The sequence below is a fragment of the Adelges cooleyi genome, unplaced genomic scaffold (genome assembly GCF_023614345.1).
Source record: "Adelges cooleyi isolate 19-005CV unplaced genomic scaffold, UGA_ACOO_1.1 ACOO_flye_CR_arks_rails_tigmint_CR_PRNA_23, whole genome shotgun sequence".
Classification (NCBI taxonomy): Eukaryota; Metazoa; Arthropoda; class Insecta; order Hemiptera; family Adelgidae; genus Adelges; species Adelges cooleyi.
Genome location: NW_026095893.1, coordinates 15,555,104 through 15,580,051, shown reverse-complemented (window position 1 = coordinate 15,580,051; position 24,948 = coordinate 15,555,104). Strand labels below are relative to the sequence as shown.

General features: G+C 30.6%; 3 protein-coding genes across 7 annotated transcripts; 2 read left to right on the top strand and 1 right to left on the bottom strand.

The window, feature by feature from the left end:
- Nucleotides 1-242: 242 nt before the first annotated feature.
- Nucleotides 243-11,047, top strand: LOC126836132 (tyrosine-protein kinase receptor torso-like). Its single transcript, XM_050569263.1, has 8 exons — nt 243-693; nt 3,420-3,471; nt 4,601-4,782; nt 5,446-5,689; nt 5,775-6,014; nt 7,653-8,398; nt 9,551-9,748; nt 10,048-11,047. The coding sequence occupies exons 1-8, from the start codon at nt 526-528 to the stop codon at nt 10,507-10,509; spliced, it is 2,292 nt and encodes a 763-aa protein (XP_050425220.1). The 5' UTR covers nt 243-525; the 3' UTR covers nt 10,510-11,047.
- Nucleotides 10,582-19,439, bottom strand: LOC126836131 (trafficking protein particle complex subunit 8). Its single transcript, XM_050569261.1, has 18 exons — nt 19,193-19,439; nt 18,658-19,124; nt 18,420-18,581; nt 18,246-18,359; nt 18,009-18,177; nt 16,538-16,937; nt 16,343-16,443; nt 16,017-16,271; nt 14,892-15,171; nt 13,967-14,152; nt 13,637-13,901; nt 13,365-13,519; nt 13,100-13,282; nt 12,601-13,032; nt 12,129-12,464; nt 11,761-12,059; nt 11,600-11,689; nt 10,582-10,979 (listed from the first exon to the last, which is right to left on the bottom strand). Exons 2-18 carry the CDS (start codon nt 18,803-18,805, stop codon nt 10,727-10,729), a joined length of 3,828 nt encoding a protein of 1,275 aa, XP_050425218.1. The 5' UTR covers nt 18,806-19,124; nt 19,193-19,439; the 3' UTR covers nt 10,582-10,726.
- LOC126836133 (mitogen-activated protein kinase p38b-like) lies at nt 19,271-24,929 on the top strand. Of its 5 annotated transcripts, none has more exons than XM_050569267.1 (11): nt 19,272-19,809; nt 19,895-20,023; nt 20,107-20,236; nt 20,506-20,564; nt 20,629-20,770; nt 21,021-21,183; nt 22,225-22,296; nt 22,388-22,467; nt 23,210-23,288; nt 24,328-24,501; nt 24,562-24,927. In XM_050569267.1, exons 2-11 carry the CDS (start codon nt 19,899-19,901, stop codon nt 24,618-24,620), a joined length of 1,083 nt encoding a protein of 360 aa, XP_050425224.1. In that variant the 5' UTR covers nt 19,272-19,809; nt 19,895-19,898; the 3' UTR covers nt 24,621-24,927. The 5 variants fall into 5 exon arrangements, with proteins under 5 accessions (XP_050425225.1, XP_050425221.1, XP_050425224.1 ...); XM_050569266.1 differs by having other exon boundaries at nt 19,272-19,424; nt 19,602-20,023; nt 24,562-24,926; XM_050569265.1 differs by having other exon boundaries at nt 19,272-19,436; nt 19,602-20,023; nt 24,562-24,926.
- The last annotated feature ends 19 nt before the right edge of the window (nt 24,930-24,948 follow it).

Below are 24,948 nucleotides of genomic sequence, written 5' to 3'. Positions count from 1 at the left end.
ATTAATATTGATTGATAGGCATTGCCTATCTATAGTATGTTTTATCTATGATAAATTAAGTAAAATGTGCTTTTTAAGTACAAAAATATGTTACATAATCTAATATAAAAAATAATTCTGCATTGATGTTGAATATATACAGTACAATACTTTTTTGCTCAGTAAAAATTACTTTATATCATACATAAATCATACTTTGCAGCTTAAATCTTTTAATTTTCGGAAAATCTAAATATCTCTGCTTCGCGGAAAAACACTGTGACATGGATGTATTTTTAGGCTGTAACGAAGTAGAAACTTATTCCTTAAATGTAGTTAAGGACAACGAATGTACTAGAAACCAATTTATAAATGAAATGAATTTTGATGATGACGTACATTATGTTTGTTTATCCAGCCCAAGAACATATTCATGTCAAACATCTCTTGGGTAGCGTATTATAATGTGTCAATTTACATAATGGAGAGATCAGCTCTGCTGTTTAGAACCATATCTGATTTTTTTTCTGTTTCCTTCCATTCGGAATGTATTCTTTGATGTATCCGCTCTTATGTTGCTACATATCTATGGCTGCCGCAGCTCTTGCTAATGCTGCGGGAAACACATATCACTTTTGGGACTATGAAGAAACGTGTCAACATTATAATAGTATAATTAATAAAACTGACGAACAATTGACCAAGTTCCAACAGGTTAGTTTAAATATTATATTTAAATGAGTAAAATGTATAATATTCTAAAACTGCATAAGTTTGTATTTTTGTGTTTATATTCATCTAAAAAATAAACATTGTTCTTTGATTTCTAAAAAGTAGATATAATTGGTGTGCTTTGGGAGTGCATTCCTTGTCTGGACCCCGTCCCCCGAAAATTATTCAAAATAACTCGAGTTCTTTTGTCGTCAACACTTGCCCGTTTTGTGGCAAACAAATACCAAAGCACACATACAAATTCCGCGTTCATTAATACATATATATTAAACAATTAATTAGTATGTCGTATGATTAATATTTCTAAAACTTTTGCTCACCGATGCAAATATGTTTAAAAAAATATTGCCTTTTATTTGGAAATAATATTGTTAATAATTTAACAAACCTGGGCTTTATTAAAGTAAAAAAAACATTTATTTTAAAGAATATCCAAATAATAGTTTCAAATACATATTTATTTTAATTAAAAATTTGTAAAATATACTTTTAATTTCCGATTTGTTCAAATAATTAATTTAATACGATTTTTTTTTCATTTTTATTTAGAAAATTATTTTAAATGACATTACGTAGTCAAATAAAATTAAAAATGAAAAAAATTTTCATTATTCTAAGTATAACGCTCAATACATAGTTTAAAAATAACGACTATTTTAATATTTTTAAATGACTAACTTTCCAAAAAATTAATTTTTTTTAAAAACGCACCGTCTTGCCCTCCGGAATATTGTTTTCTTTTAATTTTATAATGGTTGCTTTTACTCTAAAACCAAAATTAAGCGAGTTATTTTCAGTCTGCTTAAACATGTTTTTACCACTAAAAATCACCGATGCTACGCCCTCTTAATTCATTAAAATTGATAGTTCTCCTTCTGTTTAAAAATAATTAAAGAATCTATGTAGACTTTTTAGATGTATAAATTATTATGTCACCGTAACTTGTAATGCGTATACATAAAACCAAAAAAAAAATCTTTAATTTTAAGAAAACCCAAACATTTGCGTGGTTTTTGGCCAACCGTACTGATTTGCGGAACTTTTGAATTTTTAACAACAGACGCGCCTCCTACGCTTTACAAATAGTGTATTGAAAACGAAGAAGCCGGGTCGTTCATAATGTATTTTTAGATTGTAAAAAATTCACATTGTCGTCAACTAGACCTAATGCCGTTTGTATTAATTGTTGACCTCAAAATTCTATTGAAAATAATGCACCTTGACGCTATGCACTTGTGCAACATGCATGCGAGTCATCCGTCTCAGCGTACCTATACGATCACGTAATCCATCGATTTAGAAAAAAAAATGTATATTATGTTTGGTGACTTTTATTGTGTCGGGTTTAAAATACGTATATACCACTTGACTTATCAGATCGGCATATTATACGTATATGTACCAAAATCAGCCCTATTTGATATTCCGACGGACGTATGTTTTCTTAGATTTAAAATTTAAATACAACATTTGTAATTTACATTTTTATTGCGTAACATCGCAGTTAAATCCATAAACATTACATCTATAGTGCCTCGACTATCACTACTTATAAATATGTGGATAAGTAATCATAATAATACCTGCTTAATATAATATGAATAATAATATTTATCTGTGTACGTTTTATATTTTGTACATACGAGCAGTATATAAGCAGTCCTGTCACGTTGTAGTATTACAGTACCGGGTTACTCCCAAGTAAAGGTAAAATACTACATATTCTTCCTAATCGTACCTTTTTCCATTGGGCGTTTGTTAAATAAAAAGCAATATATTTATATATTAAGAGGATTGAAAGCGGGTAGTTTGTAAAGAGTTTAAAGATAGGCAATATTTAAGAAAAAAATAGTTTTAATTAATTTCGATTTTCGACCGTATCAATTTATTTTCAGGTTAATTTGAATAAGGTTCAAAATATAATTTTTAACTTGAACATATTATTCTACGAGTAAGAGCCATTTTTCCCCTTAAAGGAACCTATTTAGACCTAGTACAACCTAAAAAAAACTACGTTTACTTAGATTCTGTAAAAATAATTGAGTTGATTTTTAAAGGTTAATGTGGAAATCTATTTTTAATAGCTGTTTCATTTATTTAAAAAAGCCAATGAAGTGAATACTTAAAAAAAATTGAGAAATTCAGATAGCATTTACACAATTTTAATTGAAATATCGTAAATCGATTCCCACATTAACCTAAAAAACGAGGCCTATAACTCAAATATATTTACTTAGATGAAATCGGACCAGGGCCGTACTCAGCTTTGCCGGGCCCCTTTTATTCCAAAAAACCGACTGCTTTCAATAATGCTCATAACAATATCATTTAATAATATAAATTTACAATTAGGTATAAGAAAAACTGAAACTTGAATATTTTAAATAATATTTCATTAAGATACTTAATTCATTAAGAACTTGCATCCTATTTGACCGTTATTTATAGGTCCCCTTTAATTTGTGGATCCGATAATTTAATACGTGGGATTAGCTTTTGGAAAACAATTATATAAAATTGTGTGAAATAAATTTATTTTATGAGCCCTTTTAGTGATTTAGAATCCGTATTTATATTAAAACAGACAGTATTGTACTTTATGATATCTTAAATAAAAATTATTCTAATGACTAAATACTAATGTTGTAAATATGGATTATCAAATATTACGAAGTACCTATCTATCTAACATCATTGATCATTTTTAGACTCAAATCAAATGTACCGACGTAAGTGATGAGATTAAATCAGATATTTGTGGTAAGTTACAATATATAATAGGCAATAACGTTTTAATAACATTTTAAACCAATTACACTCTACAACCGATTTTGGCATAAATCTAGTTTAGCGTCCACGCGTTTTTTTTTCTTCAAAATTTGTGATTTTTTACGCTGATGACGTTCGTAAAGTCAGATTTGGTCGATTGTTTCGAAATTTTTCATTCTTCAAAATCTGTATTATTTTTTACTTAAAAAAATGGTGCAAACAGAAATTGAATATCATACTTACTTTTCAAGTTATAAGCAAAACCTTTATTTTCGTATTTTTTCTCAAAAAACTGAACCTAACTTAACCTTATGTTTTTTTCTCACGTCGCCGACAAATGCATGGTGCGGCCGCAGCCGCAGCCGCCGCCGCCGCCCATTGTTATACACGCGGAAATATACAAATTTCAAGTAGCTAAAACAACTTTGAAAGTAGAGGAGTTCGCCGATGTTTGACTTCAGATTCGTAATCAGCGTAAAAAATACTATAAATGGTGGTAAAAAAAAGTAGTCTCCGGTAAAGTCGACAGGGTCCGTCCGCCGCGGTGCCTTGGACTCAGCGCATGATGATAATAATTCAGCTTTTTGGTAAGTTTTAAGTAACTCAAAAAGTAAGTATGGAAGGTGAATTCTGATGTTACCAAAAACTTTTAAATCTTATACTGAGTAGATATAATTTCGAGGGGGGGTTATAAAATAAGAATAGATTTAATTAATATTATAAATTAACTTTGATTAAATGAATTTGCACATGTGCCGTACTAACCACACATTTCGCGGGGGGCTGAACCCCCAAAACCCTCCCCTATATACGCTGATAATGACAAAGAAAAAGTTTTAAAAGCATTATCTGGTTTTTAAGAAAAAATAATAAATGAAGTTTTTGCTTATAACTTCAAAAATAAGTCCGACCGACCAAATCTGACTCCACCATCGTCATCAGCGTAAAAAATCACACATTTTGAAAAAAAACGAGATTTGTTTCCTGAATTAGTTTTTGGAACAAGGACCAAAATACATTTATTTTGTAGGATTTTTTTTGATAAATCTCATTCTGGTCTCAAATTCCCTCTAGCCTATCCATTTAAAATAATCTTTATAGCCTACTCGTAATATTTTAGCCGATTACAAGAGTAAATTTAATAATGTCCGTTTGCTGTGCCGAGAGTTTGACTCTTTGACATATACTTGGGACTATCCAATGAACGATAATACATCAACCAGCAAACTTGTAGTTGCTGTTGAACTCATTTCCCATTGCTGCAACAACGAAACCGAACCAAAAACACATTTATCAAAAATAGTAAGTACCTTTAATATGTATTGACTATTGTAATTTGTATTACTCTTTAAATTTTTGACATTAAGGTGCCTTATGTCTGGGGATCAAAAAAAAGTTGTGTAATGATAATAATGCAAAACATTTTGGTGCACTTCCCGTGATGCTAGAAACTTTAAATTTTAACAATAGCTTCCTTATAATGGTCTCATGCAAAGTATACATTTAGGAGTTGAATTTCATCACTTAGAATGTTGCCATAAGACATACCTATATTAATGATCTTATGTTTTTCCCAAAAGCAAAATATTCGATACGATTTTTAAAAATGTAATCGAACAATCCATCCATAGGTTACATTTTAAATTATAGATATTTATGATTAAATATACTTAGGCTCAAAAGTTTATACATTGAAGTGATGGTAATTAAAAGAATTACACAAGTGATCTGTGATAATCATAATTACTGAATTGATAACGAGCAAATTATTAATTATTCTTACTTTATAAATGAAAACTAACAGAAGAACAAAAGCCACCCTACCTACCTACTCAATAGAGCCACTGGTAGACAATTTAGTTTAGCTTCCTTTGTATGAGACGGTATTTAGGGTGCGGCGGTCGTTTTTGACGAATTATTGTAACTGTGGTTTTTATATAATTTTATTGTTTCTTTTGATTGTAGTCTACAGGGTCGTACATCCGATTCGAAAACCTGGAATCGAAAACGTGGTATGCGGCCAGAGTCCGATTGGTAACTAAAAACGGTACCCTGTGTCGTCAGCCTGTAGTAGATGTCCAATCCGAGCACACCCTAGACAAGTCGGCAACACCCGAACCTGTCGAATCGTTGAACGTCACCTACAAGTTCGACGTTACCAAAGCGCCAAAACCCTTGAGTACGCTGCTAAAATGGAAACTTTCACCGGGTAACCAACCAAATATCCATTTTTCCCCCCACTATAATTATGTTGCCGTGTCGATGGTTCGTCATAAAACGTATCGTGTTTCTAGACAAGAATTGTCATTACAAAATCATATACTACCCGAATCATTACATTGATGTTCGTTATCCTATCGTCGACGAGGCAGAGAAAACTGGCAGCTTCAAACTCACAAATTTGTCTCAGGACACTCAGTACACTGTGAAGATGTGTCCGTCTTACCAGAAGAACAATAGGAAAGACAACAGCTGCAAAGACTTTACGTTCTACACGCCCAAGTGTTTAGACTCAAAGCCTTCAGAAGAGTGTCGTGAGTAGCACATCTTAAGATATCATTGGATTTATGAATTATGTCAACATTTTAGCATAAATCCAATGATATACCTAACCTACTTATAAAACTAATTGTATTGGTTCTATATTATAATTATTACAAGTCGGGTAAATTCCTCCTCCCGCTCCACAATTTTTATTAATTTTAGTTAGTGTGAGTAGTAAGAAAATTAGTGAGAGTGAGTATTTAAAGGAATAGCAAATAAAAAGTAGATAGGTACCTAATAATAATATTGCTTAAAGTTTTACAATAATTATGCTGCTTATCCGAATATTCCGAACAATAGCGCAAATAGTATAGATAATAATTAGTTAGTTATTTTTGTGTATAAAACAATTATTATTATACTATAGGTAAATATATTATTAATATAATATACTAAATATATTATAGGTACCGCTTGATATGTGAGTTTTATTATAAATAAATAAATAAAAAGCCAGCACAGTAAGGGCAGGGTATAGTGGGAACTGATCATAGAGAAGCCGAGGAGATCACAAGTCTTCAGGAAGTATTATAAAGGAAGTGATGAAGTTATTTTCAAATAAACACTTTGATGCGAAACTGTAGATGGTAAAAATGATTAAATACCTATAATTAATTTTATTTACTAAAAGTGTCGTAAAAAACGTGTAATGGATTTTTCAGATTACTTCGATAAAAAAAAAATTACAGATTTTTTATTTATAACGGTAACGATACGTATTTTGTAAACTTTTTAAGTGTACACCCTATTTACATAAGTCATGCTTAAGGTGCATGTTTAATAAACAAAAATATTAAATATGAACAAGTCACAATAAGTAAATTATAAATATCAACAGGTTAAAACACATATATTTAATAATAGTTATTGTGTTCGTAAACCGTCATCGTGTTTTTAGTTTTTTTGATTTTTACTTTATAAAACAGTTTTGATTATAGATGTTTGAAAAACTTGTACTTAGGGCCACACTAGATATATTATTAGTCTCCTTTTAAGATCCTTAGTTCAAATATAACGACTAAATAACCAAATAAAAAAAAAGTAAATGATATGCTAAAAAGTGTATATATTTGGGATGTTCTTTTATTTTTGGCTTTATAAAGTTCTTTTTGCGTATGATATCTGATCTATTAAATTTTTATAAGAAGAAATCGGTCCAGCGGCTTTAGGGATATTATTGAAGTGGGTTTAAACACAAAAAAAACACATCATTGTAAAAATGATTTACCGTCTCAGCTTCGCACCTAAGCTAAAATGTAAATCACTTCGAATAAGAGTAAAATATGTAAATAAAAACGTTCTTAAAAGTTAGAAGTTACAAAGCTTCTTTGGACTATGTGGACAAATGATATTGAGTTGAGCTATTGAATTGTATTTTGTTGATTTTAGGAGAGCTGATTATCAAAAATAATTGTCTAGAGATTATTAATCTAGATACAAACAAGATTGCGTCCTTTGGTGGTGATGGCGAGGGCAAGGGAAGGATAACTCTCATTTGGATTTTTTTTATCATAGATGTTTTAGGACATTGTATAGCAGTGCACACACTGCACAGATTTCTGGTTTATGACACAGACCACGTCTTGTTCGATATGTTATTTATGTTTGTATAACTGTTGTGTTTTTAGCTCCCTTGCAACCTACTAATCTCACAATAAAGTTATATAACAGAAAAGACGGACTGTACAACGTGAATATGTCGTGGAAGGGTAGCGACTACGCGGAATTCTACACGGTAAAAATGAGCTCAGAGTCTAAGAACGTGACGGGCAATACTTCGGAAGCGCTCTTCGAAAACATAAACCTGAACGACACTTACTTAGCCAGCGTACAAGCGTTCAACCGGAACGGCGGCAGCCCAGAGTTGAAGTTGCAGCTACTGCCGCCCATTGCCAAGCCGTCCAGCGGCAGTAACTATTACTTGTGGACTACGGTCGTCGTGTTGGCATTATTCGCTGTGGCAGTGGTCGGCAAACACGTGCACCAGAAGAAAATGGCCGTAAGAAAGGCGTTGGAGATTACCGCGTACGAGTTGAACGTACTTAAAGGCCTTGAGGACGTGGACCTGCTGATGGACCGGAAGAACGTGGTGGTCACTGAAGAACAATTGGGACGGGGTCACTTCGGCGTCGTCCGTAAAGGGCTCGTCAAGACCGAAGCGACCGGCGAGTATCCAGTGGCGGTCAAGTCTCTTCAGGGCCGGCCGAGTAGTCGGGACATGGACATGTTTCTAGGCGAGATATTACTCATGCAAAAGGTCGGCAAACACCCGAACATCGTGTCCATGGTCGGCTGCTGTGTGGACGTCAACAGCCGGTGCATGTTGATTGTCGAGTTTTGCCCGCTGGGAGACCTGCTGACGTATCTAAGGAAAGTAAGCGTGTATATTATGTCTTATTTGCAAACTGCAGTGACGTAACGACTGGGGGAAAGAGGAGTAGGGGCAGGACTGTAGAAAGAAGAAAAAGGTTATGCTTTGATCCAAATCTGACTATTAACATCAAAAATAAATAAAAATTACAGAATTTCAAATTATATAACATAAGACCTATTTAAAAAAAAAATAGGTACCTACGCTATTTTCTTAGTTTTTCATTAGGCGTAGTGGCATAATTTTTATTAGGTATACTCAAAAACTATACAATTTTGATTTAATAATATTAAATTAGTCATGATTAATGAATCTCCTTCTAAATAATTAAAGCTTCTTAAACAATTCTAACTTAAAATTTTAGAGATTTCAGGTTTGAGTGTCTAGCTAGCCTCCTGAAGTTGCGTCTGGAAGGAGTTGGCGTTTTATAATTGAAAAATCGTATTAACAGTAATCCTAATCTATTAACCACAATTCTAATTCCTAAAACAAAATTAAACAGACATACCTTAGTCATAACTAGAAGTACGCCAATATAAACAGGGAGGGGGAATAGTAAACCGGATCAGACGCTTTTAATAATGTTTGCTACATTCAATATTTCCTCTCCCCAATATTTTATCTTATGTAAATTATATGATTAGATTTGACTCAAGACATTTTGCATTTTTTTCAAAGAAATACATTTAAAAAAAAATTAAAATGATCACCTGTTAATGGTACAATTTGTTTTGTCCTGTTTTCATCAAGCTGACTGTTAACTTAAATATTTATTAAGTACAAATTAATGTTTTAAATACTACCAGTGCCATAGATTGAGTAGCGCTTGCCCCTTCCCCCATTTTTTTATTTATAATAATATCTGTAGGTGAGTATACGAATTGTCGACTGTTCCAAAATATATTATACTACCCCTTAGGCCTCTATAACAAATGCCCTCCCCAAAATACATTTCTGACTACGGTACTAATTTACAGTCGGGACCAAATAAACTTGCTCCAACAATAATAATTAAGACATAATAATCATTAAAAAACCATTCCAAATCAATTTTAATTCGTTTTTTTTTTGTTAGTATGTGTGAACTCAAAATAGATTAAATTTACTCCAAGTCAGTACGAGTTAGTTTATTCTGTGTTTCCGCCTTGCTTTCAGGTGAATATGAAGCCGTGGTACTCAAACGAGCTGGGTGACCTAAAGACCATGTTGGCCAATTGGCAAGACGGTAATGAAGCGACGACGACTACCTCACCAGTCGTGTCCAACAACTGTTACATGTACCACAACGAGCAAGAAATATTTTTATCCTCCGGCGACCTCTTGCGATTTGCTAGCCAAGCCGCCAACGGAATGGTAAAGAAAAGTTTAAAATTTCCTCATTATTAGAGTGTCTTAAAAAGTTTCATCAGAATTTAAAAATAACATTTATCGTAAAATTTAAGTAATTTAAAAGTTAGCAATTACATCAAGTTTTTGTTAAAAATGTTCAGTATGACCACCTTTTATAACTTGAGAATTCCCTCTTTAAAATGACTATATAGATATATAGCCTACTGAAATTAAATCTTTTAACTTTTGGTTATGAACCTACGGTTGATATTTGTACATTATATCTATAAATAAATATATATTGTTTTCATGGTTAACAACAGGTGTTCTTAGAGAAAAACCGGATTGTACACCGTGACCTCGCCGCCCGCAATGTTCTATTAAGCGACCACCATACGATAAAAATCTGTGATTTCGGATTAAGCCGTGATGTGTACGAACAAAATCTTTACACAAAATCTAAAGACGGCGACCCTCTACCAGTTAAGTGGATGGCCTTGGAATCACTTAAGCACCGCGTGTACACCACTCAGAGTGATGTGTGGTCGTTTGGAGTTCTTTTGTGGGAGATCACCACACTGGGGGGTTGTCCCTACCCGTCGGTGCAGTCTGCCAAATTATACGAGGTGTTGCGCAGGGGATACCGTATGTCCAAGCCGGCTTTGTGCTCTGACAGACTGTATAAAGTCATGCTAGAGTGTTGGCACCCAGAACCCAACAAACGGCCGAAATTTGTCTCCATCAAAGATACCATCGACAGCATAATAGAAAAGCAAAACGAGTAAACAAATCATAGTAATAATATCTTAATACCGAAATAATTATCTAGTTAATTTAGTTTTTTTATCTAGTTACATCAATATGTACTTTAATAATAAATAATAATATAACTGTATACATACATAAAACAATAAATATCAATTATGTTAAATATATATTATTCTCTTGGTGAAAAAAACAAAGGTGTCAAACAAGACCAAAGGAAGAAGTTTAAAAATATTATTAACTAGATACTTCAAACTTGGCATCTTTGATGACTAACAAGGAAGAAGACGAAACAATTTGGGTTAGGAATGCATGTTGAGCGGATGGATGTGGTCTTGCAAAAACGTTGAGTTTGGATGTAGCTTTGTAGCAGCCTTGGGAGACGATAGCGGCACGCATTTGTATTGTATGAGTCGCTGCCACTGGTAGCAAAAAAGGCTTTGGATTGACTACTCCCACCCAACAGAAATGCTGACTGTCCACATCCGATCTAAAAAAAAAAAAAATTGATGTCAAACATTTTAATTTGTACTATAATTGTGTATTAGCTTTAATGCTAAGCTAAAAAGGTATTTAAAAATAAAAAACTAAAGGTATTGGTTTTATAATGATCTATTTTTATTTTTTTCTATAGACCCACGATAACTTTTTGTATGTAGCAAATCTGTAGAGCCGAAATTATTATTCAAACGGTACTTATTATTTTATAAAACCAAAAATGGAAAAAGTTAATTTTTCCCTTTCAAAATAGATAAAAACGCACACAAAATTTATAAATTTAGTTTATTTAGTTTAGTAGATTATCAATTAAAAAAATTAATACAATATGTAATAGTGCAATTTAAAAAAAAATCAGAAATCTGATGTCACTATTTTACTGGGGAATACAAATAATCCAATAACATGATTATTAACTTTTATTTTTTATACCATAATTTTATTTTTGTGTTGACCATTTATACAGTTTCATATCAAAATGGTTTAATCAAACTGAATTAATTAATTTTATAAGTTAAGAAAAGTTTTGAAGACCTGTGACCTCTCCGTTCCAAACTATTTTCCCCTCACTCCACTTTATTGGCTTTTTGTTTATTTCTCAAAAATGCTTACTTTAAACTGCTAGTATCAGCATCAATTTTGACTTCGATATTGTGCTCTACACAATTCTTGAGTATTATCAGTACAGATACAATACAAATTCTGTGAATCAAATTATAGGTACTGATTAAAAATATTATTTCAATATAAAAATATTGTTTATTTTTTTATACTTTTTATCAATAAAAGAATGATTTACGACATTCGGGTGAGAAAAGGCAACATTGAGCAATCTGTTCATGGGTGATTCTAACGAAGCTACCATATTATTAGGTAATGGAGTTCCGTCATATGGATTAATATTGCGATCGGGTCCAAATATTTTCAGTTTTCCCATTGGCTTTGCAATATTTTTAGAAGTATCTAAAATACCAGTCTCGGGGTAAGCAACAATTGAATTAAATTTTGTTATATACACCCTATGAATGCCGTTGACAATTCGAGGATAATTGGAATGATCTTTAATTATCACCTGGAAACAATAATAAAAACATTAATCATAGAGTAATTAAATTAAAATAATAGAGAAAAATTCAACTACCTGCCACAGTACAGCTAACACAAAATCGATACATTTTGACACATTTGGCAAAACTTTGTGTCTATCGTACTTTGATGTAGATGTTTCCGTAGAAAGTTGTTGTGTGATAGAAACAAATTTTTCACATATATTGTATTGCCCCGTGTGTTCGTCTTCAAAATTTAATTTTGATATTATATTACTTTCCTTTGTTCGAGAAGCTTGTAAAAACAAGTAACACGATTGTTGTTGTTCTAAGAGTTTAATACTGCCTTGAGGAAACAATTTTTTTGATAGTTTCCAATCTGGACTATTCAAGAACACAGTTTTCAGCATCACTTTGTCAAATTCGTTTCCCTAAAATTTAATTTTCTATAATAATTTACCAATAATTAGTGGCGTAGTCTAACAGTACACACAGTGTATGCCCTAACAACTACCGCACTTCAAATAACACATCTCTATTGAAAACTAAATACCAGTTATTATTTACCTTGTATACATTTTGAATAATAGTTTTTAGATTTAAGGTTTCGGTTGCCTGATTTGCTAACAACGCTGATGCAGCAAACTGAACACATGGTTTTGCAGTCATCTTCCAACTGGCCCTACAGAGTCTGTATTCTTGCTTTTTTGTTACGTTTTGAGGTTCGTAGTAAAATAGTAAGTCGACACTAAACAATTCTCTATTTGGACTGTTAAACCAAAAATCAACAGACTTTTTCGAACCAGGTAGAATTTTGAATGGCAAATTGAGAATTTTTTTATTTCTTCCTATTAATCCTGATTCGGAGAAAAAGGAATCATTTATGGACGTCGAAACAAAGATTTTGTGTAGAGGTAGCACTCCGTTGTTTTCTAATGTCAATCGTATAACGTTCATTTCACCAATGAATGTGTTAACATGATTTCCTAGATAATCAACCTAAACACAGACATTATTCATAAACTTTAATTTCAAATTGTCAATAGTTTAATTTTGGAACTTTTACTTTTAACATGGCAGTTGGAGGTTGGACATTTAATTTTATTGAGCTCAACCCGTCTAAAGGTTGCCATCCATTTATAAATCGTTTAACTGTATCATCATTCAAAAGAGAAGGGATCATTAAACGAAACTGAACACCAGTAATTGATAAAATCCCGATATTATTTATTTTCATTCCAAGAATGACCTGTAAATCAGAATATAAAACAATTGTTATTTTAAATCTATAGAAACTTAAATCAAGTTGTTTCAAGTAAAATTTTAAATACTTGTGTTGTACTCGAAGGTGCTAACAAAAGTTCATCAAGGACTTGAGATTCCACTGAATTTGAATCTTTATCAAAAGTCCACGTCAGTGACAAGTATTCGATACTAAGTGATATATTTAATGGATTTGATAGTGTCATTTGTACTTGCACTAATTCTATTTTGATATATAACAATATTAGTGTTAACACTTTAGTGTATACCCTTACGACTACAGTGGTGAAGTCGTAAATAAGGGTACATGCTGTGTATTTGATAATTTAAATTGTATTACCGTTTTGAAATACAGGTTGTTTAATCATAGAATTGTTTCCATAAAAAGAAAGAGTTGGTTTAAATATTAACGGTGGTGTTCCTCGAGCTTCTGTAATCAAATCTTCTTCCATTTTGTGCCACCTAGTGTCCAATAAATCTTCGTCAAAAGAATATTCTTTGGTTATGACACTATCAGAGTTCAAAAGCACCTTAATTTTTCGCTGATCAATAAGGGGTAGAGCCAATTCGACGACAGAAGAGTTAGAATTTTCGGCTGCATACTCCTAATAAAATATGAGTAGACTTGAAATAAGTAGAATATTGGTAAACTAAATTTGTTTTTACTTACCAATTTGATATTCAAATAATCTCTCAATAAGGTCGACTGCTGTTCTGGAAGTTGGTTTGATGCTCTAGCCAGTAGTTTAGAATAAGCATCCGTGGCCTGTTTGATATATTTTAAAAATGTGGCTTGACGACCAATCGCTGTTTGTATATGATCTTCTGCTAAAGTCCAATGTGCTCCTTCAAATACCTAAGGCAGTTTTAAGTCCCATTTAAAATATTAAATTTGGTGGGTAAATAAAGTCCGGATTTGTAGGTTAAATGAAATCAAAATATTATAATGATAATATTATGTATTAAAAAAACCTAAAATATTCCCATTGTATTTTCTTAAAAATCAGGAACATATTATGCAAAATAATATTCAATACATTTATAAAACATGATTTATTATGCAAACTGCATTTTGAAAAAATTATTATTATTGCACACTTTTTGTATAAGAAGAAAGGTACACTTTCTTAATACAAAATTAGTAATATCTTTGATGTAATTCACACAATAATATTAAGAAAACAATATTTTTTAACAACTTTAGCGAGTAAAGTTTATCTTTCCATGTATTTACTACACATGCAATATATAAAACTAATAGAACAAATTTAAGGCAAAAATATTTCTTTGGTAAATTAATTTGTAGGTGGTTTACATTAACTTCGGTTAACCACAGTTAAAAACAAATTATGATACCAACTCACCAATTTTTTTTTACATAAAAATAAACTAAAATGTTTGTTTTTCATACAACTCACAAAATATTCCAATATATGAGACTATGAGATACATATTTTTTATTATCTGAAACATGCTCAAATATGCCAAAAAACTAATTATAAGTGACCTTTTTATCTATTCTATCCTTATCAAATTGCATAAACCCAAAAATTCGGACCATTGTATCAATAACTATTTTGTTAAAGGAGTCTCACTTGATAGGCTTGTTGGTAACAACTTAACGATTGCTTTCGTTGTAACGCTTTTGAGTACCGATGTCCAGCTAATACCATGTGAAAGGCATATTTCCTTAACATTATCGGTTTTAGAGCTTTGAGAAATGAATACGCTGCTTGCTCTAGTAGAATTGCACTACGTAAGTCTGAGTCCTCGTTAGTCATTTGTATGAACATTTTTGCAGCTTCGCTATACATTTCTCGACCAACAAGCATTTCACACATTAGCAGAGTAGCTCTAGTAGCAAACTGAGGCACTCTGTGTAATAATAATGATATAAATAAAAAGTTGAACACAATATTCATTACTATCTTAGTTATAAAATAAGTGGTGAAGTCATAAGTACATGCATACATAGAAGATTGGTTTGTTTACGCAGCGTATATATACTAGGGTGGTCTTTAGTCATAGATGAAGAATTTTTTTTTTTTTCAAGTTTTCCAATTGGCTATCCCACCATTTTGTGCATTACTATAAAAAAAAAAATGTTGATAGAATTTGGTTCTGATAACTCACCCCCTTCATGTGCCTCAAGCGGGTTGAAAATGGCCAAATAGGGTAGTTTTATAGTTTTTTGAGTTTGAGTAAAAAACTACTGCGCGTAAAATATCACATTACCTTTATGATAGATCATTAAATTATCTATAAACAATGTTTTTACACATTTTCCCACAAAATTGGTTATAAGAAAACATTTCATACAATCATCCATTTTTTACTTATCGATCGCTAATATAATACATTATAAAAACGAAACTTATTGTTACAAAAAAATATAGAATTCGCTGTTTTATTATATATTTTTTTTTAATAATAATGTATTTTTGGAAAAATGTGTAAAAAAATGGTTTATAGACAATTTAATAATCTATCATAAAAGTAATGTGACATTAAACGCTAAATGCAATGGTTTTTTACTTAAACTCGAACAATCATAAAACTACCTTATTTGGCTATTTCAAACTCCCCTTTGAGGCACTTCATAATAATGAACAAAATGGCGGGATAGCTTATTAAAATTTTCTAAGTTTATAAATAAAAACCACCCTAATATACACCCATAAGATTTTACCACTGGCTTCAATAACACTTATTTTTATTACCTGCAAGTATTCAAATATGTTAACACACTCTCGTTGGCATACTCAATAGCTTTGCGATAATCACATACACTTGGGCAGAGCAAAGCACACAATGCCGCCATCTCAACTGCTCCACTATATAACATCCATGCATTGTCCGCACTAAAATCTCGTTTAGCAGTTTGGTATAGTGGAAATGCAAGAGACCAAGCACCCAGAATCATATATAAATCGGCTAAACGGCGGGTTTGAAGTTCTGGTGAGTCACTGGTATAGCTAAAAGACATAAAATTTTTGAATTAGTATGTTGACAAAATTTATTGACAAATATATATATTTCTATTAACATCACTGATGGCGGAGTTGTAACCGCGGTGGGTTTATTAGTGCTAAACCATCTTTTTGTGGCACTTAAGAGTGATCGACTCACTCCTTTTTTATTTGCTACCTAAAAGTAAAAAAAAATTGCACATTAATATAGTTCAAATAATACAGTATATTATATTATTTATATATTTATACATATAAAGGGAATTTATTACCGATTCGTTTAATGATTGTATTTGAGATTCGATATAAGGAATTAATGATCTTAAAACAAAATGTTTAGTCAATTCTTTTATGCTGTCATAGTCGTTTGAATCTAAATAACCACCATATATTTTTTGACTATCAGATTTAGTTTCTCCATTAATATTTTTACTATATTCTTGAGGACTTAGGGGGTGTGTTAAAGAATCATCATTAGAACTTAAATTATTTTCGAATTCTCTACTTGTATTCTTATTATCTTCACCATCATCTATGTGGCATGAAGTATTTAAGTAATCCCATGTATTATCAGTTGAGTCGACTTTAGGTTCTTGTAACGAGTTTATTCTAAGAAGATAACAACTACTATGTCCGTAATTTAATTGCAAATTTTCAATAATTTTGTTTGGTCTAAAAATAATAAATTACAATTTCAATTAACATCATATACAAAATAATATACTCATTAAATCCTTTAAAATTAAACACCACACTTGAACCACATTACTTTTTCTTACTGCACTTGTTTTTAATAAAAATGTTTTCTATATTTCATGTTTATGTAGTTTATTTAGTCGGGTAACAGACGGTTTATAGATTTTGTAGGTTTTGGGGTTTTTACACCTAATCTTTAAAAATTGTATTAACCCTTGGGCACCCATGCGACAGCACTCTATGCTGCATATTACTGCAGCGGGAGTATCTGGAAGAAGGTGCTGGTGCCTAAGAGTTAATAAATACAATTTATCTTGGTTCTTGTTTTAATAAAAAGGTTAAATGTCTTTGAACAATGTTATTACTTAAGTGCCAGGCACCGAAAAAACAAAAATAAATGTGTAATTATTTTTTTGATACTTGTATTCTGACTGATATGTGATATTAAATATTAATGAGGTTGGATACACTAAACATTGTATTTTTAAATTGATGTGAAGGCCTACATGTTCTTATACTTTTTAGAAAAATATGTGTTTTAGAATCTTAGGGGAGACTATAAATATGGTAGGGTTCCCCCTTCTAACAAAAACAGTTATAACCTTTTCTTGTATTAAACACTAAAAATGTAGTTATTCTTATTGTTTTCTTTCCCAACAAGTCAACAGTTATAAAATGTGGTTCTTCGTGACACAAAAAATATCATGTCAAGTAGTTTTCAAGAAAATGTCACCTGAACAAAATGCATGGAAAACAATAGAAAATTTAATAATTTTGTCAGTTGTAGTAATTTTTTTCATAGTGCACTAACACTATGAAAAAAAAATTTTGTAAGATTGGTTTAAATACTCACGACTGCTTATTTTTAAAACCACTATTTTTTTTATAAAATAATTTAACTGTACATTAAAAACTTGTGTTGACTGAAATTAACTACCAACATTTTAATTTCCATCAGATAAGCTAGAATTACAAATTTTTCTAAGCCATTTATTAGTTTTAAGATGAACTTAACTAAAAACAAAAACAAAATAATGTACTCCTTACACAGTTAAATCGGGATTTGTATTTTCATGTAGAACAACATAATAACGTAGTACCGTTGTATGAAACCATTTAGGTGAAAATTGATTTTGATTAGGTAAAATGGATTGTTGTACTTGTTGTGTTAATGTTGCCACTTCATTTTCGTCAGATGAACTTATTACCATCATGCCTATATAGATAAAAAAAGTTAATAACACAATAATTAATTTTTATTGAAATAAACATATTTGGTCGTACATCCTAGAAAATGTTTAGTGTATTCATGATCAGACACTTGCTGCAATTGGAGAAATGTCGTTCTCCATTTAGTAAACCACGGTGTACTCTCAGGTATAGTTAATTCGTGATTTCCTGAAAAACAGTATTAATTACAAAAACTGTTTATTTGGGCACATGATTATAAAAAGTTACCAATTTTGACACAGATACACTTTGGTTCGGCAGTAACGTTTACAGATTTATTTAATCGGCTTTTTTCTTTATTGACTGTTACAGGTTCACAGACCATATCCGATAGTTTAATCCTGAAATTGGGAATATTTACTGAAGTCCCACTAGCATCTTTGAAACTTACTATAAAAAGGTTACAACCACAACATTATTGTTAGTATTTTGACAAAATAATAAACTGCCACTGTTATTCACATACTGTCATTGAGAAGAGTAAACGGATTCAGCATATCGCAATAGGTCAAATTATTTTTACGACATATTTCTTGTGCCTTTTCCGAGCACAAGACGGCCACTTGAGGACAAAATACGCTCTGAACAAACTCTTCAGCAAAGCAGCTGACCATTGTGTTGGATCACAGGCTGAAAAAATCGCTGTGCTGTTTTGTCGTACTACCGTGTAAACTTCTTCATAGGACGGTATGTCAAGGCCCTGGTCGCAAGCATCAGGTACCGTTTACCTAGTCCAAATTCCGTTTTCGTTATGAATGAGCAAAATAATGAATTGCCTTTTTTTAAAATAATTGAAAATCATGATATGAACGATCGGCTGAATCGTCGTTTTGATGGCCAATATCAGTGAACAGTATGTGATACATGACAAAATACAGGTTTGTCAGTAACTCGTTTTATCAATTTTTACAATATGGTAGCCGGTTTTCTTTTCTAAAAATGATATAACCACCGTAGAAAACAAGCGGCCATTTTGCAGTTATCACAAGTTCCTGACTTACCTATTTATTTTGACATTGTGTGATACATGATGACGTCAACCCACATTTTATCAGTCAGCATTTTCTCTGTGTTATCAGTTTAATCGAATCGCACTTGACGTACTTTACTTTGGTTTTCTATTAACACGACGATTTAAGTCTAACTACTAAACACTTAAACAGCTACAACAGTCGGCAAGACAAAAATCAATCAAGCGAATAGAAATACTTTACTTCTCTATTCGGCCAAAATGTGAAAATAACCGTAAAACAAAAGCTAGAAATAATTTAAATTATTATTCTAATAATGTTCATTTCCATTATTATTATCATTGATTAAGTAGACATTGATTTGTATTTACTATTAATTAATGTTATCATATTAATTGTTTATTACGAGTCTATATTATCAAAATTTATTATATTATAGTAAATAAAAAAAAACTCAAGTGTAGCCGTAACTGCTAAGGAGTTGGGGAAGTCCGTGTAACCGTAGTAGACATCCGACCAATCACGAGCCATAGAAATATTACAACTTTTTTCGTATTGAGGACAAGGCGCAGAAGCAGCTTGACCAGAGTAGAATCTCAAAATAAATAACAATGTTATTTTAACACTAAATTAAAAATCTATATTATGTTAGTTTTTTAATTTCATCAGATATGTGTACATAAATTTACATATATTATACATATTCATTAAACGTTTACCTTGATATGGTAGCTGTATGAACTGTTATCGAGCTTTCACAATGAAATATTACAAGATAGAAATAAACAAAACTGAATGGGAAGTGCCGGAACGCTACCAAATGCTGACGCCAGTTGGCTTGGGTGCTTATGGACAAGTTTGGTATAGAATTTTCAATATTGTATATATTTTCTGGTTTTATTTTAAATACATCTTTTTAATTTAGTGATCGTTACTTTTTACAGCTCTGCCGTCGATAATCAAACGGGATTAAAAGTAGCCATTAAAAAGCTGGCTAGACCTTTCCAATCGGCTGTTCATGCAAAACGAACCTATCGTGAACTGCGCATGCTAAAACACATGAATCACGAAAATGTATGTATTAAACATGTTAAGAATTAATATTAATTTAACGGATACTTATTAACAGTGGCACTGAGTCTCGTAATTATGTATAAAACAAAGTAAGTAATAAACAACCTACCCCTAAATTTTTTTATTTACAAAATTGTTCAGTTATATTTTTGCCTCTCTTCAGTTATCATATTACAGTAACTTAATTCAGCGCCACTGTCTATTTATATTTTAAATTAATTAATTAATTTAAAAATGTAATAATAACTAACACCATTAATAATGTTTAGGTTATTGGTTTGCTGGACGTATTCACACCGGCTAGCTCTATCAACAATTTCAATCAGTTGTAAGCTCCTTAAAATAATTATTATGTAAAATATATTATAATTTGTGCTTTCTTTATTGTTTAGATATCTAGTAACTCATTTAATGGGAGCTGATTTAAATAATATAATCAGAACACAAAAGTTATCAGATGATCACGTCCAGTTTCTTGTTTACCAAATATTACGGGGATTGAAATACATCCATTCTGCTGGAATTATTCACAGAGTATGTGATAGCAATATAATTCATTTTTTAAGGGACATAGTGTAGTGCAGTAGTGAGTCGCAGTTAAGCTGATTCTACCATTGCTAGTTTCTAGATGGTTGACCATGTGGAAGTTTTAGCAACAAAGCACAAAATTGATCAAACTCTACCAATCTGATCTTACTGTATCTTGCTAATAACCTTAGCTGATGAATTAAACAAATTTTCTAATATTTATTATTGTAATATGCTTAACAATTACTGTATTTAGGATTTAAAACCATCAAATATTGGCGTAAATGAAGATTGCGAGTTGAAAATTTTAGATTTTGGTTTGGCTAGACCAACTGAAAGTGAAATGACTGGATATGTCGCTACAAGATGGTACAGAGCTCCAGAAATAATGTTAAATTGGATGCATTATAATCAAACAGGTTCGTTAGATCAATTGATCCGAGTATGATTGGAGTAAGCGACACCTGAGTTTATCATGTTGTAAACATTCAAAAAGGATCAGAGATGAGCAAAATACTTAACTTTTGGTATATAAATAGTAAAATACCAAAAAAGTATTGTAACACAGTTAAAATACTACTGCAAAATACACAACTGACCAAGTATATACATACTAACTACCAATTAGGTATTATACAAATATTTAAGAGAACTGCATACCCCATTTATTAAGGAGTTAGGTATGAGGCTTATACTGTAAGCAATTTTTTCAAAATCTTAGTTTAAAGGTTAAATGGTGATGTGTAAATGTTAGTTTAGTAATTAGGACTCGTTTTTGGTAGTTAATTTATTTTTCGGACTATCAGAGCATCCTTGACAGCGATTTTTTATTCTAATATTCTTTATTATTGGCTAAATAATAATTGTAGACAATTTTTTTTACATATTTAAAATAATCAAAATTTTATCTAGGTTCTCTCGTCGGCTTTTTTTATATTATTAATCCAACATTTACAATTTATATTTTAATTCTGACTTCTTTTTTACTTTTTTAAGTGCTTGTATTTAATTTAAAATTTAAGTTTTCTAAAGAAACTAATGAAAGAACTTAATTCAAGTTCTCCTTTTTTTTAACAGTATTAACATTTTTTTTCTATGGCCATTTTGCTTTGACCTACATGCTTTTCCTTAAATACATTTTTAAAGGGTTTGAGAGCCTCTTAAAAGTAAAATACTTTTTTTAAACTAAATTGGATGTTTCCACTTGTTGACAAGTAAATAGATAAATTAGAATAAAACTATCTTTATATTTTCATTTATAACTTTACAAAATGTTGAGATAAAAATATACTTTTATCAAAAATAAAATTTAATATGCAACATGCCTGTCAAATCTTCAACAAAGTGGTTGATTGGCGTTTACGACAGTTAGATTTGGTGCAGTCATTATTTAGATAATGTTTTACGTTTTCAGATGTTAACAGTTCTTAATCAGCTAATCTTTTTTGCTATGCTTTTAGTTGATATTTGGTCTGTCGGATGCATTATGGCAGAACTTCTTACCGGGCGAACATTATTTCCTGGAACTGATCGTATCCTTTTTATACGTGTTTCTGTGTGTTTTTGCTCGTCAAGAAAAAATAACTATTTTAATGTATATTTTTCTTATAAAACATTTAAAAGACATACAACAGTTAAATTTGATTTTGGAAATATTAGGAACACCATCCAATGAGTTAATGCAAAAAATATCCAGTGAATCGGTAAGTTTGCGGATGGTATCTATTGCTTATTAATCCTTAACAGCACAAAAATATAGATGTGGATCATTTAACTCGTGTATTAGTTTTATGTGGAACACCGTCCGCTGAATGTTTAAATAAAATTAATACCTCTGAGGTTTGTGTAACGTATAATTTATGTTCTTTATGTTTGGTGTTTGGTGTAAACTGAAATAATTTATCTTAATTAGTACATTTTTCAATTTATAAAGTATTTGTTAATCGCTTAGAGTTACTGATACTTAAAGAGTTATGTCTGATGACATCAAAGTATAAATTAATAAAAAAATGTAGAATATTTTTATCATATATTATATAAATTGAAAATTATTTAAAAAGATTACTAAACGAGTATTATATAATTATTACTATCAATATCGGGGCGGTATAGGGCAGTGGACACCTCAGCTGTCGCATGGCACTTGAGGTTAAGCTATGGCCGTTGCTGCTTGAACCCGGATGCGTGACCACCACCTGGATTTCTTAGCGATGACTCACACCATCAACCCCCGATAAGCATGGCAGAAATGCCATGCACCCTCAGGCGACCGAACTGGCATAAAGTTAGCTATAGCCCTCCCAGTCAAATATGCTATTCGAATATATATATATATATATATATATATATATATATATATATATATTACTATCAATGTAAAATTATTATATTTAAAAATGTATTTTATTTATTTCATTATTTGCCCATAACAATAATTATTTCTAGGCAAAAAAATACATTCAATCATTGCCAGTAATGACGAAGAAAGATTTTAGCGAAGTATTTAAAGGAGCAAATCCATTAGGTAAAATATTTTTCTTCCAAACTAGTAAAAATTATTTATAAGATATACTGTACATTTACAACTTTAACTGTAGATATACAATTTTTTTTTCTCATTTATATAGGTATTGATAACATAGTGCACAGATTTAATATATGTTTTTTTTTTAGAAAATAATTTATGAAAACCAATACTTAACTTTGTATAGATGCTTTTTACATTTATAGGAATTGGTGTTGCTAGATGAAAAGCCAAGTTCATTAATCAATTAATGTTAAATCAAAATCCATTTTTTTTTATAAGTTTATAGCATATTTGCAGATGTAAACAAAACATTTTTTTTTTGAAAATAACCTTTTTGTCAAAGTTTTAGGTCTATTAGCATCATTGCTTTGTCGATGATATATTATTCATATAATGTAATTTAAACATTAAATATTATTAAATTACAAATTACTTAAATATTAACTCGTATTAACTCTTCATATAATTTCAGTAAATAAATTGTTTTGTTTCAGTTATTATTTCTTATTTAATTGATTTTTTTTTTAAATTGGCATAATAAAATTTTGCTAGGAAAAGTTGTTTCTTTTACAATAACAATAATATATATATAAAAAAAAAGTAATAATAAAAGTTTTTGGTTCATCTAGTGTAAACTTTGACACTCTTTCATCGTTAAATTTGTTGATTCTAAGAACATGCTAATGTTTTTCTTTAAGTTATATCGTGTTTTGTGTAAACAATAATAAGTATGTAAATACGTTAAATTTCAATTTAAAATATAATGAGAATAAAGAAATTAAACATTTTACCTTTGTAGTTTACCAACACTGAGTTAATAGTCTACTTAAAGTTAGCTTAAATGTGGAATCAAAGTGGTAAAAATGACAATAAGTGACTTTAATTTCAGAATTTTTATTCGTCTAAACTTTTTAAAATTAATAAATGTTTTTTTATCCAATAAAATTACTCTGAAATCAACTATCTGTATTTAATCCAATAAACAAAATTGTAACTTTTAAATGATTTTTTGACACATTTTAATTTTTAAAAATAGCCATAAAACTACTTGAAGAAATGTTGGAATTGGATGCTGACAAGAGGATGACTGCAGAAAAAGCTTTAGCACATCCATATCTAGTACAGTACGCTGATCCAACAGACGAACCAAATTCACCTCCGTACGATCAAAGTTTCGAAGACATGGAATTAAATGTAGAAAAGTGGAAAGGTTAGCATTAATGTACTTAATTGTGTCTTTCTTTAATGAAAATTTGAATTGTTTTTATAGAACTTGTTTGGGAGGAAGTTATTTCTTATGTTCCATCTACTCAATTAAGACCGTCATGAACAAGTCCAATAGTTTTAAAGTTGTGCAATCTCATTGTTTTGACTACTGCAAATAATATGCTCAGATTAGTGATTTTTTAAGTAATACACTATTCTTAGTTCTGTTTTATTAATAATATATAAGTATAATATATATATAGTTTGTTTATCACGATTATTTAAATTATTCGTTAAAAAGTGAGTTTAGTTTAAGTAATATTCTAACAAGTCTTTTTTTTTTAACATTTATTGTTGTTTTATTTCACTCATTTATTTTATTACTTTTTTTAATACACATTTTTGTTAACATTTGTACAGTACACATAAGTTACTTGCTAATGAAAATTAA